At 40.0% G+C, this 14,042-nt stretch overlaps 1 protein-coding gene across 2 annotated transcripts in view; it reads right to left on the bottom strand.

Annotated features, from left to right (window-relative positions):
- The window catches only part of tecpr1a (tectonin beta-propeller repeat containing 1a), a 74,204-nt gene that overhangs the window by 13,882 nt on the left and 46,280 nt on the right, over positions 1 to 14,042 (bottom strand). For both annotated transcript variants that reach the window (XM_043711359.1, XM_043711360.1), the window contains 6 exons: positions 13,059 to 13,186; positions 11,752 to 11,854; positions 8,787 to 8,880; positions 7,227 to 7,306; positions 1,758 to 1,814; positions 1,443 to 1,617 (listed from right to left, as the gene is read on the bottom strand). In XM_043711359.1, the coding sequence (XP_043567294.1) occupies positions 1,443 to 1,617; positions 1,758 to 1,814; positions 7,227 to 7,306; positions 8,787 to 8,880; positions 11,752 to 11,854; positions 13,059 to 13,186 (637 nt within the window). The remainder of the gene's footprint in view (positions 1 to 1,442; positions 1,618 to 1,757; positions 1,815 to 7,226; positions 7,307 to 8,786; positions 8,881 to 11,751; positions 11,855 to 13,058; positions 13,187 to 14,042) is intronic.

Below are 14,042 nucleotides of genomic sequence, written 5' to 3'. Positions count from 1 at the left end.
TGGAATGATTCCTGCAGATTAGAAGTTTTCAAATGTCACCCCATTATTTAAGAAAGAAGCAAGGGGATAAACCAGTTAACTTACAGACCCCTCAGGCTTATGTTGGTAGTGGGGAAAATGCTCCAATATCGCATAATGGATGTGATAAATGGACACATGGTTAAATATAATCTGATTGGGCATAGAAAACATGGACTTGGGGAATAGGAAATTGTATTTGACAAATCTGTTGATTTTTGAGGTTGTTTCAAATGAAATTGATAAAGGGAATTGAAGAATGTATTACATTTGGATTTTAACAAAGCTTTTTAGAAAAGGCTCCAAGGAAGGTTGATTTGCAAAATTTAAGAACATGGTACAATAGGTAATGTACTCACATGAATTAAGAATTATCTTTAGATAGGAAAGAGAAGAATAAACAGGTCATTCTTGCATTGGCACACAATGTCAGTAACTGGGACCCCATTTTTTCACAATATGATTTGGACATGGGGATCAAATGTAATACTTCCAAATTTGCAGATGATTTAAAGCTATATGAAGGAAGATAATGTAGAAAATTAGAAGGTTATTCATTTTGGTAGGAAGAACAGATATGTAAAGTTTTTCTTAAATAATGAGAGGTTGGAAAGTATAGATGTGCAGAGGTATTTATGTGTCATTGTCAGTAAGTTACTTAAGGCTAACATTCAAGTGCAGAAAGCTATAAGGAAGGTTTAATGGAATATTAGCCTTTGTTGCAAGAGGATTTGACTAAATGAGTAAATAGGTCTTTCTTCAATTGTGTAGGAGTTTGTGTAGAATGTTCTTAGGAGTACGGTGTACAGTTTTGGTCTCCTTATCTCAGGACGGGTATTACTGCTACTGAGGGAATACAACAAACGTTCACCAGACTTGTTCCTGGAATGGCAGGATTATTCTATGAAGAAAGATTGGGCAAACTGATTCTGTACTCTTTAGAGTTTTGAAGAATGAGATGTAATCTCATTGATTTCTTACAAAATACTTTAAGGGATAGACAGTATAGACTCAAGTAAGGTGTTTTCCTTGGTAGGCTAGTCTAGAAATAGGTGACAGAGTTAAAAATAAGAATGAAGAGGAAGACTAATCTTTTTCCTCAAGGTGGATAGTCTTTGGAATGTTTTATCCCAGAGGGATGTGGAAGCTCATTCTTTGAGTATACTTAAAGTAGAAGTGATACATTTTGATTATCAATGGCAAAAAGCTTATGGGAATACTGTAGATAAAAGGCATTGAAGAGTTTGATCAGCTATGATTGTATTAAATGGCAGAGAAGACTTGACTGGTTGAATGACCTACTCCTGTTTCTGTGTTCCCATGTATACTAGATTATTGGTTGAAGGCAAATTTTAAAGAAACTGTACTGTGATAAACAAGAGATTTGCTTGTTACGAACTGTAGGCCAAAATGCATTTTCTTACTAGTGCATTTTGCTTAGTTATTCCCAGTCTACACAAGACGTCTCCTTTGCTGCTAATGGCCCACAATGCTGATGCATCATCTGCCTTCTGAGATACACATGGAATCAGTGAAATGTCCCGGAGTGCAACAGGTCCAACCTCAAACCAGGGACCTGTCGTAACTATTTTGCATTTTCTACAGAAAAGAAAAGAACAAAAAGTACAGGTCATACTTTCCAATAGAAAAGTTCAATCAGGTCAAGACAACATCATTTCTTTCCAAATAAAATAATTACAACATTAATGTAAAAAAAGCCTTTCAATTACAATCTTTACCTTGCCCATCGTCTGCGTCGCACAAAATCTTTTATCGTTTTATAACCATGGTAAGAGCTGAAAAGACATCACATCTCACAGTTAAAAACTCATTTCACACTTGAAATCTTGAAAAATCTTACAGATGAAACTTACATGTTGTAAAACTGTACTTAAAAAATGATCAAAGCATCCCTAAAATAAATGAAAAGGTGTTTTTATATGTTGGCATCAGAAATCAAAACTTTCACTGGCAATTATCCTTCATGCTTAGGACCCAGCTACACACCCAGATTTTGAACAAGATACATACATTTTGCAACTGGACCACATTTAATTAGTCCCCTGCATTCATGCACTACATCTCACAGTAAAATTTAAAAATGAAAAATAAACTTTATAGAAGTTTAATTTTCAATGAGAATTACGTCAGCACAAACAACTATTTGAAAATCCAATTCTCATTGCATTGCGTGAATTCTGTCAAGTGAGGCATGTCATTGCTGAAGAATATTTCTCTACTTTGTCCTGCCAGTTATGGCATTAAGCAATACAAGGTGATTCAGAGCATGGTTCTGATTGAGTGTAAATTTCCTTCGATGAAGTGTGATGACCTGATGATTGTGCTGTGTTATTAAATCTATTCAGTACAAGAATGAAGTGTTTAGAATCTTGAACCTGTTCCACCATTCATAGTTAATTTACTTCCATCCACTTTAGTTCAATACCCTTTGCTTGAAAGAAATCTATTGATCATAGATTTGAAATTAATATGAGAGTCAGTACTTTTAGTAGGTAAGCCTTCTAAATTTCTATCATCTTCTTTGTGCAGAGAAATACTTCCTAATTTCTCTCCAAAATGGCCTGGCTTTGATTCTTAGGCAAAAGTCTTTTTTTTAAGATTCTCTACAGTGAGGAAGGGAAACAGGCCCTTCAGCCCCACTTGTCCACACCGACCCTCCGAAGAGTAACCCACCCAGACCCATTCCCCCTAACTAATGCACCTAACTCTATGGGCAATTTAGCATGGCCAATTCACCTAACCTGCTCATCTTTGGATTGTGGGAGGAAACCGGAGCACCCAGAGGAAATCCACGCAGATACGGGGAGAATGTGCAAACTCCACACAGACAGTTGACCGAGGCTGGAATCGAACCCGGGTCCCTGGTGCTGTGGAGGTAGCAATGCTAACCACTGAGCCATTGTGCCGCCCGCAAGTCCTCAGGTGATGCTTGCTAGTGGTATCATGAAGAGTTGAAATGAGAATGGCAGGTGGATGGGAACCTAAGGAGACTGAAACAGATTAGGAACAGAAGGCACATAGGTCAGAATAAAAATTGGAAGGCAAAAAGAAAAGGCAGCTAACAAATTGGCCAGAGTGCAAAATAAAGCTAAGATGACCAACAAGGTTAAAAAGTTAAGTTTAAAGGCTTTGTGTCTTAACACATAAAGTCTGCACAATAAAAGTAGATGAATTAGTAACATAAATAGACATAAATGGCTACAATACAATTGTGCTTTCAGAGACATGACTGCTGGGTTATCAAGGATGGAAATTAAACATCCAGTAGTATTCAATATTTAGGAAAGATAGATAAAAAGGGAAAGCAGATTGGGGAGTGTTGTTAGTAAAGGGAAAAAAAAGCAATCCAGTATTGAAGTGATTATTGGCTCAGAAAAATCATGATATGGAATTGGATGTGTGGAGTTAAGAAACACAAAGGCCAGAAAATGTTATTGAAAGTTATTAATAATCCCCAATAAGTGATGAACATGTAAGGGAGGACATCAAACAAGAATTCAGAAATGCATGCATAATCATGGATGACTTTAATTTACATATAGATTGGACAAATAAACTAGAAATGCTATTGTCGAGGAGGATTTCCTGCAGTGTGTACCTGATGGTTTTTTAGACCAACACATTGATGAACTAATCAGAGAACAGGCTATTCTAGACTGGGTACTGTACAACGAGAAAGGATTAATTAACAATATTGTGTGGGATTCTTTGGAGATTTTTCCAGGATGTAACTAATATAATTGATGAGGGAGTGCCAGTGGATGTGACATATTTAGATTTTCAGAAGGCTTTTGACAAAGTCCCCCATTAGAGATTAGTAGACAAAGCTAAAGCACTTGGAATAAATGTGGGTTTTCAGAGGAACCAGAGAGTGGGAATAAATGGGTCTTTTCCTAAGTGGCAAACAGTAACTAATGGGTTGCCACATGATCAGTGCTTGGGACTGTGCTATTTACAATATATATAAAACTGACCTGTACGAAGGAACCAAATGCAATATTTCCAAGTTTGCTGATGGCACAAAATTGGGCAGCTTTGACAGTTGGGAGGAGGATGCAAGGAAGCTTCAAGTTGAGTGAGTAGGCAAACATAGAGCAGATGCAGTATAATGTGGCTCAGTATGAAGTTATACACAGATTGTGAAAAACAGAAAAGAAGGGTATTATTTAAATGATGATATATTGGAAAGTGTGGATGTACAAAGGCTTCTGAATGTCCTTGAACGCTAGTCACTGCAACCAGTTAAAAAGGTAGGGTAAATTGGCATTCATTTTAAGAGGATTTGATTTCAGGAGTAAGAACGTCTTGCTCCAAATATACAGGGCCTTGGTGAGATAACATTTGGAGTACTGCATGAAATTTTGATCTCTCTACCTAAGAATGGTTCATCTTGTCATGTGGGAGTGTAGCAGAGGATTACTAGGCTGATAGCAAGGATGACAGAATTGTCCTATGAGGAGAAATTAGTTCAACTGGACCTGTATTTATTCAAGTTTAAAAGGGTGGAAGGGGACCTGATTAAAATATATAAAATTCTAACAGGGCTGGAACAGACTAGTTGCAGGGAGGATGTTTTCCCTTGTTATTCTAGAGCTGGGGTACACAGCCTCAGGATATGGGGGTAGACGATTTAGAATTGAATTGAGGAAAAGTTGTTTCAGTCAAAGGGTAGTAAAATGCAGAATACCCCATCACAGAAGGCTGTAGAGGCCAAGTCACTGAATATATTCAAGAAAAATATTGATAACATCTAAGAAAGAATATGGCCTGAAGATAGAAGATCATACCATAATCATATTGAATAGTGTAGCATGTTCGAAGGGCCAAATGGTCTACTCCTGCTTCTAGAATCTATGTTTCTAAGGCTATGTCTCTTATCCTTGACTCTCTCACCAATTGAACAATGTAACAATTCCTTTCAAATTCTATAAATTTCACAATTGAATCCTTTATCTTTTAGGGAATATAAGCAAGGCTTATTTAACTCCTCAGGCTCTGGTAATACTCTTGTGACTTGACATTACAACCCTTCCAAGGTTAGTGCATACATACAATGCTCAGAACTATACATAGTGCTCTAGTTTGAAGTCTGTTTGGGGGTTTGAAAGGGGGTGGAGTGATCGTCTTATGCTCTAGCTACTGTGACATGTCATGGTAACTCACTCTAAACTTTAGGCATTTTCACTTGGGGTTGCCTGTCCACCAAGTGCAAGCAACAGAGATAAAAGCAAATTACTGCGGATGCTGGAATCTGAAACCAAAAGAGAAAATGCTAGAAAATCTCAGCAGGTCTGGCAGCATCTGTAAGGAGAGAAAAAAGCTGACGTTTCGAGTCTAACTGACCCTTTGTCAAAGCGAAAAAAAAGGGGAGAAATAGGAGGTATTTATACGAGGCTGAGAGAGTCATGGCTCCAGAAGCAAAGGTAGCAAAGCAAAGGGGGAAGAGGAGAGGAAAAAGGTGATGACAGAGTGGGGAGCGAGAGAAAGACAGACAATGAAGAAATAAGAGGTACAGAACAGTGAAAAAAATATATTAAAAAATACATAAAATAAATGAAATAAAAATGATCTGAAATTGTTGAATTCAATGTTGAGACCGGCAGGTAGTAACGGGCCTAGTCGGAAGATGAGATGCTGTTCCTCCAGTTTGCGTTGAGCTTCACTGGAACATTGCAGCAGGCCAAGGACAGACATGTGGGCATGGGAGCAGGATTGTGTGTTGAAGTAGCAAGCCACAGGAAGGTCCGGGACCTGACTGCGTACAGACCGAAGGTGCTCAGGAAAGCGATCACCCAGTTGGCGTTTTGTCTCTCCGATATAGAGGAGACCACATTGGGAGCAACGAATGCAATAGACCAAATTTTAACCCTAGTACGAATCCTCTTGCAAGGATGCCTGCCTTGAAGAAGTTTTCCTCCTCTCTCTACAAGAATCTCAGGGAGTCCCTCTCCCACTGCAACTCCCAGGTCATTTCCTCTGCCCTGCCTCCCTGACCTATCACCTTCATCCCCTCCCCCACTCACCCATTGTACTCTATGCTACTTTCTCCCCAACCCCACCCTCCTCTAGCTTATCTCTCCACGCTTCAGGCTCACTGCCTTTATTCCTGATGAAGGGCTTTTGCCCAAAACGTCGATTTCGAAGCTCCTTGGATGCTGCCTGAACTGCTGTGCTCTTCCAGCACCACTAATCCAAATTGAAAGAGGTACAAGTGAAATGCTGGTTAATCTGAAATGAGTGTCTGGGGCCTTGGATGGTGAGCATGGAAGAGGTGAAGGGGCAGGTGTTGCACCTTCTGCGATTGCATGGGAAGGTGCCGTGTGTGATGGGAGAGGTGATGGATGTGATGGGAAGGTGCCGTGTGTGATGGGAGAGGTGTTAGGTGTGATGGGAAGGTGCCGTATGAGATGGGAGAGGTATTAGGTGTGAGGGGAGAGTGCCATGTGTGATGGGAGAGGTGTTAGGTGTGATGGAGGAGTGGACTAGGTTGTCCCAGATGGAACGATCTCTGCGGAATGCAGACAGGGGGAGGGAAGGGAAGATGTGTTTAGTGGTGGCGTCATGTTGGAGTTGGCAAAAATGGCGGAGGACTATTCTTTGCATGTCAAGGCTGGTGGGGTGAAAGGTGAGAACAAGAGGGACCCTATCCTTGTTCTGGGAGGGGAGGGAGGGGGTGAGGGTCGTGGCGCAGGAGATGGACTGCACGCTGTCGAGAACCCTGTCAACAACTGTAAGTGGGAAGCCACAGTTGAAGAAGAAGGAGCACATATTAAGAGCACCACTTTGGAAAGTGGCTTCATCGGAACAAATGTGGCCGAGGCGAAGGAGCTGAGAGAAAGGGATAGAGTCCTTACAGGACGTGGGGTGAGAAGAGCTGTAGTCCAGATAGCTGTGGGAGTCAGTGGGCTTGTAATGGATATTAGTGGACACACTATTGCTGGAAGTGTAGACAGAAAGGTCAAGGAAAGGAAGGCAAGTGTTGGAGATGGACCAGGTGAAAATGATGGAGGGATAGAAACTGGAAGCGAAGTTTATGAATTTTCAGCATTTTCTCAAGCAACAGAGAGTTACATTCAGACAGGAGACTCACCCCACCGTACTTCAACAGCAGACACTGCGAAAGTTAAGAAATCACCAAAACCATAAGTAAGATGCAATTGTAATCATTACTGCTTTTAAGTACTTACGCAGGAAAGTCAGCTGCATATTGCCATCCTTCCCGATCAGTCCCTCCTGGAGCATTGAAATCAATATACCAATCAGAAACCTGCCAGTGAAGAAACAAATGTATTTTTTCTACACGATTTCAAAGAAAAAGGTATCCACACAGCGTATGTGTGTCTGGAGCTTCTCTCAACGGATGAGATTTAATCTTTTAGCAGGTAACATGAAAAAAATGAATTCAAACTTAAAATCTAACAGCATGGGAGGTTTCTCCATATTCTTCTTCTGCTGTGCTGGTTTCTGCTGCCACCATCTGATAGCTGTCAGCAATTACAGAATTAACTCAGTTATGCAAGAGGCCAGAACTGCAGCAGTACGGAAATCATGAAGGGCGATAGAACTGGAAGAGGTTATAGAGATAGGGAAATCATTGCAGGCAAAATCCCGACAGAACATTTTTTGTTGAATCATGGTTTTGAAATTCCTGCTAAATTACTCTAAACTGTGTGAAATAAAAGGTAAAATACTGCAGATGCTGGAAATCTGAAACAAGCCCAGAGAATGCTGGAGAAACTGAGTAGGTCTGGCAGCATCTGTGGAGAGCAAAATAGAGTTAGCATTTTGAGTTAAGTATGACTCTTCTTCAGGACTGGAGTTAACTCTGTATCTCTCTCCACAGATGCTGTCAGTCCTGCTTAATTGCTTCGAAAGAGCATGTGCTCATTGCAAAGCCAAATGTTTCACATAACTGGACTTTATGTCAAATGGGATAAATTATCAACATTCATTATTAGCAGGATTTAAAAATTGTGCTTTATTACATACTTTGTAAATTGGTTTATTCAAATTTATAGAAGAAGCGACAGGCTATTAACCGCTGTCCTCTCAACGCTAGTGGTTGAGTATGGTTGAAACAGCTGGCCCAGTAGATGTGAGTGGGAATCAATATTTAGCGAATGACAACATCTCACAGCTAAGATGAACAGTTGAAAGTGAAGGAAGAAAAATAAAACGCCTGATGGCAGAATTTTATAGTGGTCCGTGTCTTCTAATCACTGCTTAAAAATTCACAATGATTTAAAGGTTTTCGACAACAAAAAAAATCTGCACATTCCTGAAAATAAACACAAGTGATACAAAGTGCTTACAGTTATTGTGAATGAAGCATGTTAATTAACCTGAGTACAGATTATAAAGGTACGTGTTACAAACATAGATTAGGTATGTGGAAAGTGTAGAATAAGTGGCCTTCTTAGTTGGAAGTAAAGTTTTTATGACTTCTATTTCAAAGAACAGCAAGAAAGTTATTCTGAGTTCTGACCAATCTTCATCTGTCAAACAACATTACTAATACAAATAATCAATATGTCAAAACTATTTATGAGCTGTTAATGTGAACCAACTGACAGCCATGTTTCTTACATTAGCAGTAACTGCATTGGCTGTAATGTATGTTGGAACCTCCTGAAGTCAAGAAAGGAAAGTATATGAATGACAGTCTTTCTTCCTCCCCTCCGTATAAGACGTAAAACAACAGGAAAAGTGTAGAATAGGTTTTAAGATATGAAGAGAAATCTACATACCCAAGTCCACTGTGAAGGAGGTTTGGTGTGTGCTTTGGTACATTCTTGCAGACCTGATGCATCGCTCCACATGTACCTATCGGTTGGCAGTCCCCTGTGAGAGAGAAGTCTTAGTACCACTGATAGTAGTGCACATCCTTCTGTCACAGCAACTTAATTAAGACATTAACGATTATACAGAATTATAAATGAGGCTGAATTTTCAATCTCCACTGAATCCTGAATAGGAGTCAAAAAAGAGCTAAGGAGAGTGCCCCACTGGTTTTCATTATAGTTCTTAGGTTCCAAACGACCTCAGGATATTTTTGGAGGTGACAGGATCAGGGAGCAGCAAGCCAACTAAGTGACTTTTAGTGGGCTAAATTGGTTACGTGCAATTAAAGGAGGCCTGCTGGGATTTTCCACTTGGTGTCTAGGTTCCAACAGCAGTAGAACCAGTTTAGGTCTCTGGAGGTGGGCTCCAGGCAGCAGGCTTGTTGGGTGGGGACAATGCTCCAGGTAGACCATGAGACCTTCCTGCATACAGATGTAGACATAGGAAAGTCTGTACAATAGCTCCTCACTTTCTTTAAATTTTTAAGTTTAAATGTGAAGTTACAGAGAGGCCTATTGCTTCTCTCAAGATGGAAAGCCCCTCACTCACCATTCCTTTCAAGAGCCTGCTGCCATCCTTAATTGTAAGTGAGCCTGTCATGATGTGAAAATCAGAATAAGTGGTTGTTTTCCTGCCACCTGACAATAATCTTCTGTATTATGTTCCAGCTGTTTATGGAGCACACAAGCCTCCACTCACCTTATTAGGATATCCTTCCATTCCTTTGTCCCTTGTGTTCCTTTTACTCAAGCTAAATGCAGACATACTATTCAAGTCAAATATTCCCTGTTGTAGTGACTTCCAAATTCTCACCATACCCTAGATGAACAAGTTTCACCTGAATTCCTTAAAAGGTTTGTTTAGATTACCTCATATTTATATTTTGTTCTTCTGGTCTCCCCGATACATTAAAATATCCTCTCAATGGTTACGCTGTCAAAATCTTTCATAATATTCAAGTACTCTATCAGGTCAACCCTCGGTCTACATTTTACTAGAGCCTGTTCAATCTTTCCAGATTACTTTGTTTACTGTTCAACATATTTTCAGCTCAAAAACACACATTGTAATACAGTTCTGGTAATTTATACACACTGTCCCACTGCTACCATTTTGATTAGAGCAGAGACATGTTTCTAGTGGCCTGACCAACATTCAAACCATAACTAAAACTAGTTATCTAGTCGTTATTGCATTTTTGCTTATGAGTCTTAGCTGTGCACAAATTGGCTGCAACATTTCCTATACTACAATAATACTATTAATTACTGAATTAGCTGCAATGCATTTTGGGAATGCTTGATATGGTGAAAAGATTTTCCAAATCCATAAGACCACAAGATATAGCAGCAAAATTAAGCCATTTGGCATAAATCCTACTGTGCATCATATTTCTGAAGCCTTTCCCCACTAAGGAAATTGTCCACACCTCTATCCTTCCTATCAAAGTGCATATTGTATTCTATCTGTCACTTCTGTGCCCACTCTCCTAGCTTGTCCAAGTACTTCTGCAGCCTCCCATCTCCTCAACATAACCTGTTCCTCCACTTATCTTTGTCTCATCGACAAACTCAGCAACACTGCCCTCAGTTTCTTTGTCCAGATTATTAATGTATGGCGTGAATGGTTGTGGTCCAAACAACGGAGCCTGTGGAACTCCACTTATCACCAGCTGCCATCCTGAAAAAGACCCCATTATCCCCACTCCCTGCCTTCTGACAGTCAGCTAATCTTTTATCCATGTCAGTGCCTTTTCTCTAACACCATGAGCTCTTACCTTATTTAGCAGTTTCCTGTCTGGTACTTGTCAGATTCAATGTAATGGCATTACAATTGAGTAAAGGTAAATACAAATACATGAGTGAGGAGCTGGCCAGAGTTGATTGGAAGGTGAACACAACAGGGAAGATGGTGAAGAAGCAAATTGCAGGAAGTTATGGACGTAATTCGGGAGGCACAGCAAAAATTCCTCTCAAGAAAGAAGAAACATACTAAGGGCAGATGAGGCAACAATCACTGACAAGGGAAGTCAGGCACAGCATACAAGCAAAAGAAAAAGAATACAGTGTGGTAAAGATTACTGTGAAGCCAGATGATTGAGAAGCCTTTAAAAACCAGCAGAGGACAATTAAAAAAGCAATAAAGGGGCAGATGAAGAAATTCGGGAAGAAGATAAAATAAGAGGGTAAGCTAGTTAATAATATAAATGAAGATTGCAAGAGTATTTTTAGATATATGACATCGGATCGCTGGAAAATGAGACTGGAGAAGTAGTAATGGGGAACAAAGAACTAGGCAAGAAACTGAGTCAGTCCTTTGCATCAGCCTTCACAGTGGGAGACACTAGTAGCATACCAGAACTTCAAGAGTCAGAGGCAGAGGTGAAGGCATTGGGGTTTGAAAGGTGGATAGATCAATCACCTGGACATGGTTTTGAAGGAGATAGCTGAGATTGTGGAGGATTGTGGAGGAATCCAAGGAATCTTTCAGGAATCCGTGGACTCAGGGAGGGTCCCAGAGGACTGGAAAATGGCTAATGTCACACCTCTGTTAAAGAAGAGAGGGAAACTATAGGCTGATTAGCCTGACTTTCGTCATTGGTAAGATTTGAAGTCCATTATTACGGATGAAACTGCGGAATTCTTGGAAGTCCATGATAAAATGGGCTGAGTCAGCATAACAACGTTCATAGGGAGGTCATGCCAGACAAATCTGTCTGAATTCTTTGAGGAGGTAACAAGCAAGTTAGATAAAGGAGAGTCAGTTGGTAATAAAGCTTAAGTTTTAAATAAATCTTTGTTAAGAGTCAACATTCTAACAGGAATTCAGTACAAAAGCTTTCTGCTGACACATTTGAAATTCATTTCATACCGACTACTGTATCCAGTAACAGGATTCCAACGCTGGTTTTCGTAGACGTAAACACACATCACATCTGCTTGTGTATAAATATTATCTGTACTGCTAGCCAGACCTGAAAACAAAATGGCGTATCAAAAAAGTAGTTTTGCAACAAAAAAATCAGTTTGTTACACTTTCACATTCATCGACTTTCAGACACTTGGCATAAATGAACATTAGAGAAACAAAACAGCGATATTCAACAGTTAGATCATTTGCATGGTGTCAAGTATAAATTTTCAACAATTGATAAATGAAAAGATCTTTCTTTTTTGCCCAGCGGTGGGTCAATTTTCAATTACGATAACGCAACATGCACTAATACAAAATCCTTAAGATATCACAAAGTCTTTCACAGCAGCAATTATTAAAAATGTTTTGACACACAGAGGAGGAAATATTATGTTAGCTGATTTAAAAGTAAAACTGAGATCAGTTTTAAGCAGCGTTTTAAAAAAGGACAAAAAAAGGAGTGATGGAAAGTTTTGAAGCTCATCTCCCCAGCTCTACCGCTCTCTTGAGAACTCTGCATTCCTTTAAATGTGTTATTTTGCACACCTATCACCTTCTTTCCCACATTACTGCCTTCATCTGGGCAGGATTGAAGCTCTTTCAATTATTACAAATTCCAGAATCTTTGGATAAGGCACAAGTGAACCACTGATGAAGAATGAACTGTGGGGTGGCACGGTGGTTCAGTGGTTAGCACTGCTGCCTTACAGCACCAGGTGTTCGATTCCTGCCTCAGGTGACTGTCTGTGTTTGCACATTCTCCCCGCGTGTATGCGCGGGTTTCCTCCCGGTGCTCCGAATTCCTCCCACAATCCAAAGATGTGCAGGTTGGTGAATTGGTCATGCTAAATTGCCAATAGTGTTAGGTGCATTAGTCAGAGGTAGGGGAATGGGTCTGGGTAGGTTACTCTTTGGAGGGTCGGTGTGGACTTGTTGGGCTGAAGGGCCTGTTTCCATACTGTAGGGAATCTGATGAAGAGCTCACAGTATCTCCAGAATAAAAGGAGAATTTCTGCTTAATTTCCTGATGCAAGCTATATTAAATGGGAAGATGCAAAGCAGAAATTTATAGAGGATACATACTGTGATCCATGACACCACTTAGTTGACAACTACAGAAATACTTGGGCAGGCAACCTGGAAGTATATTCATAAGATAATTCAACACAGAAGTAATGAGCTCATTGACCATAGCTCTGGGGTAGTGAGGATTGTTTATAAAATAAAATTAACAAAACGAAAGGAAAAGAATTAAGATAAATCACCTTGAAAAAAGCCACCTCCATATCCACCAGTGTAAACCCAGGCTGTGTGATCATATCCAATGCCCCATACAATTCCTTGGCTGTTGGATTCAATGATACGGAGATGTCCTCCAATCTGACGCCAATACCTATGGAAGACAATTTTAGAATTGCAGTTTGGCAGGAGGCAATTTGACTCATTGTGCCTGCATCAACTCTCTGATGAAACTATCCAATTATTCCCATTCCTCCAATCTTAATATGCACATATTTAATTTTTAAAGCGATTACTCAATTTTCTTATGAAAATAAGCACAGACTTTACTTCATGTGCTCTCAGGCAGTGTTTTAGTATAAAACAATACACAATTTTATTTTATTCATCCATGAGATGTAGGCATCCCTGGATGGCAAGCATTTATTGCTTGCCCCTAGCTGCCTTTGAGAAGGTGGTGATGAGCTATCTTCCTGAACCGCTGTAGTCCACATGTTGACCCACAATGTTCTTAAGGAGGGAATTCCAGAACTTTGACCCAGTGACAAGAGAACAAATGGAGATATATTTCCAAGTCAGGATGGTGAGCGTCTTGGAGGGGAATTTACAGCTGGTGGTGTTCCCAGGTATCTAATACCCTTGTCCTTCTAAGCGGAAGTGTTTATGGGTTTAGGTGCAATCTCAAGATCTTTGGTGTATTTCTTCAGTGCATCTTGAATATATTACACACTAAGCATCAGTGGTGGAAGGAGTGAATGCTTGTGGATGTGGTGCCAATCAAGCAGATTGCTTTGTCCTGAATAACATCAAGTTTCTTGAGTGTTGTACCAGCTGCAGCCATCCAGGCTCTGGCCTATTCTTGTAGACACTGTGTTTATGTGGTGAATCCAGTTAAGTTTCTGGTCAATGGTAACCTCCAAGATATTGATAGTGAGGGATTCAGTGATGGTAACACCATTGAATATCAGTGGGCAATTGTTAGATTGTCTCTTATTGGAAAAGGTCATTGC

Source organism: Chiloscyllium plagiosum, chromosome 21 (genome assembly GCF_004010195.1).
Source record: "Chiloscyllium plagiosum isolate BGI_BamShark_2017 chromosome 21, ASM401019v2, whole genome shotgun sequence".
NCBI lineage: Eukaryota > Metazoa > Chordata > Chondrichthyes > Orectolobiformes > Hemiscylliidae > Chiloscyllium > Chiloscyllium plagiosum.
Note: the sequence above shows the minus strand (reverse complement) of the source record. Positions and strands in the feature narration are given on the sequence as shown.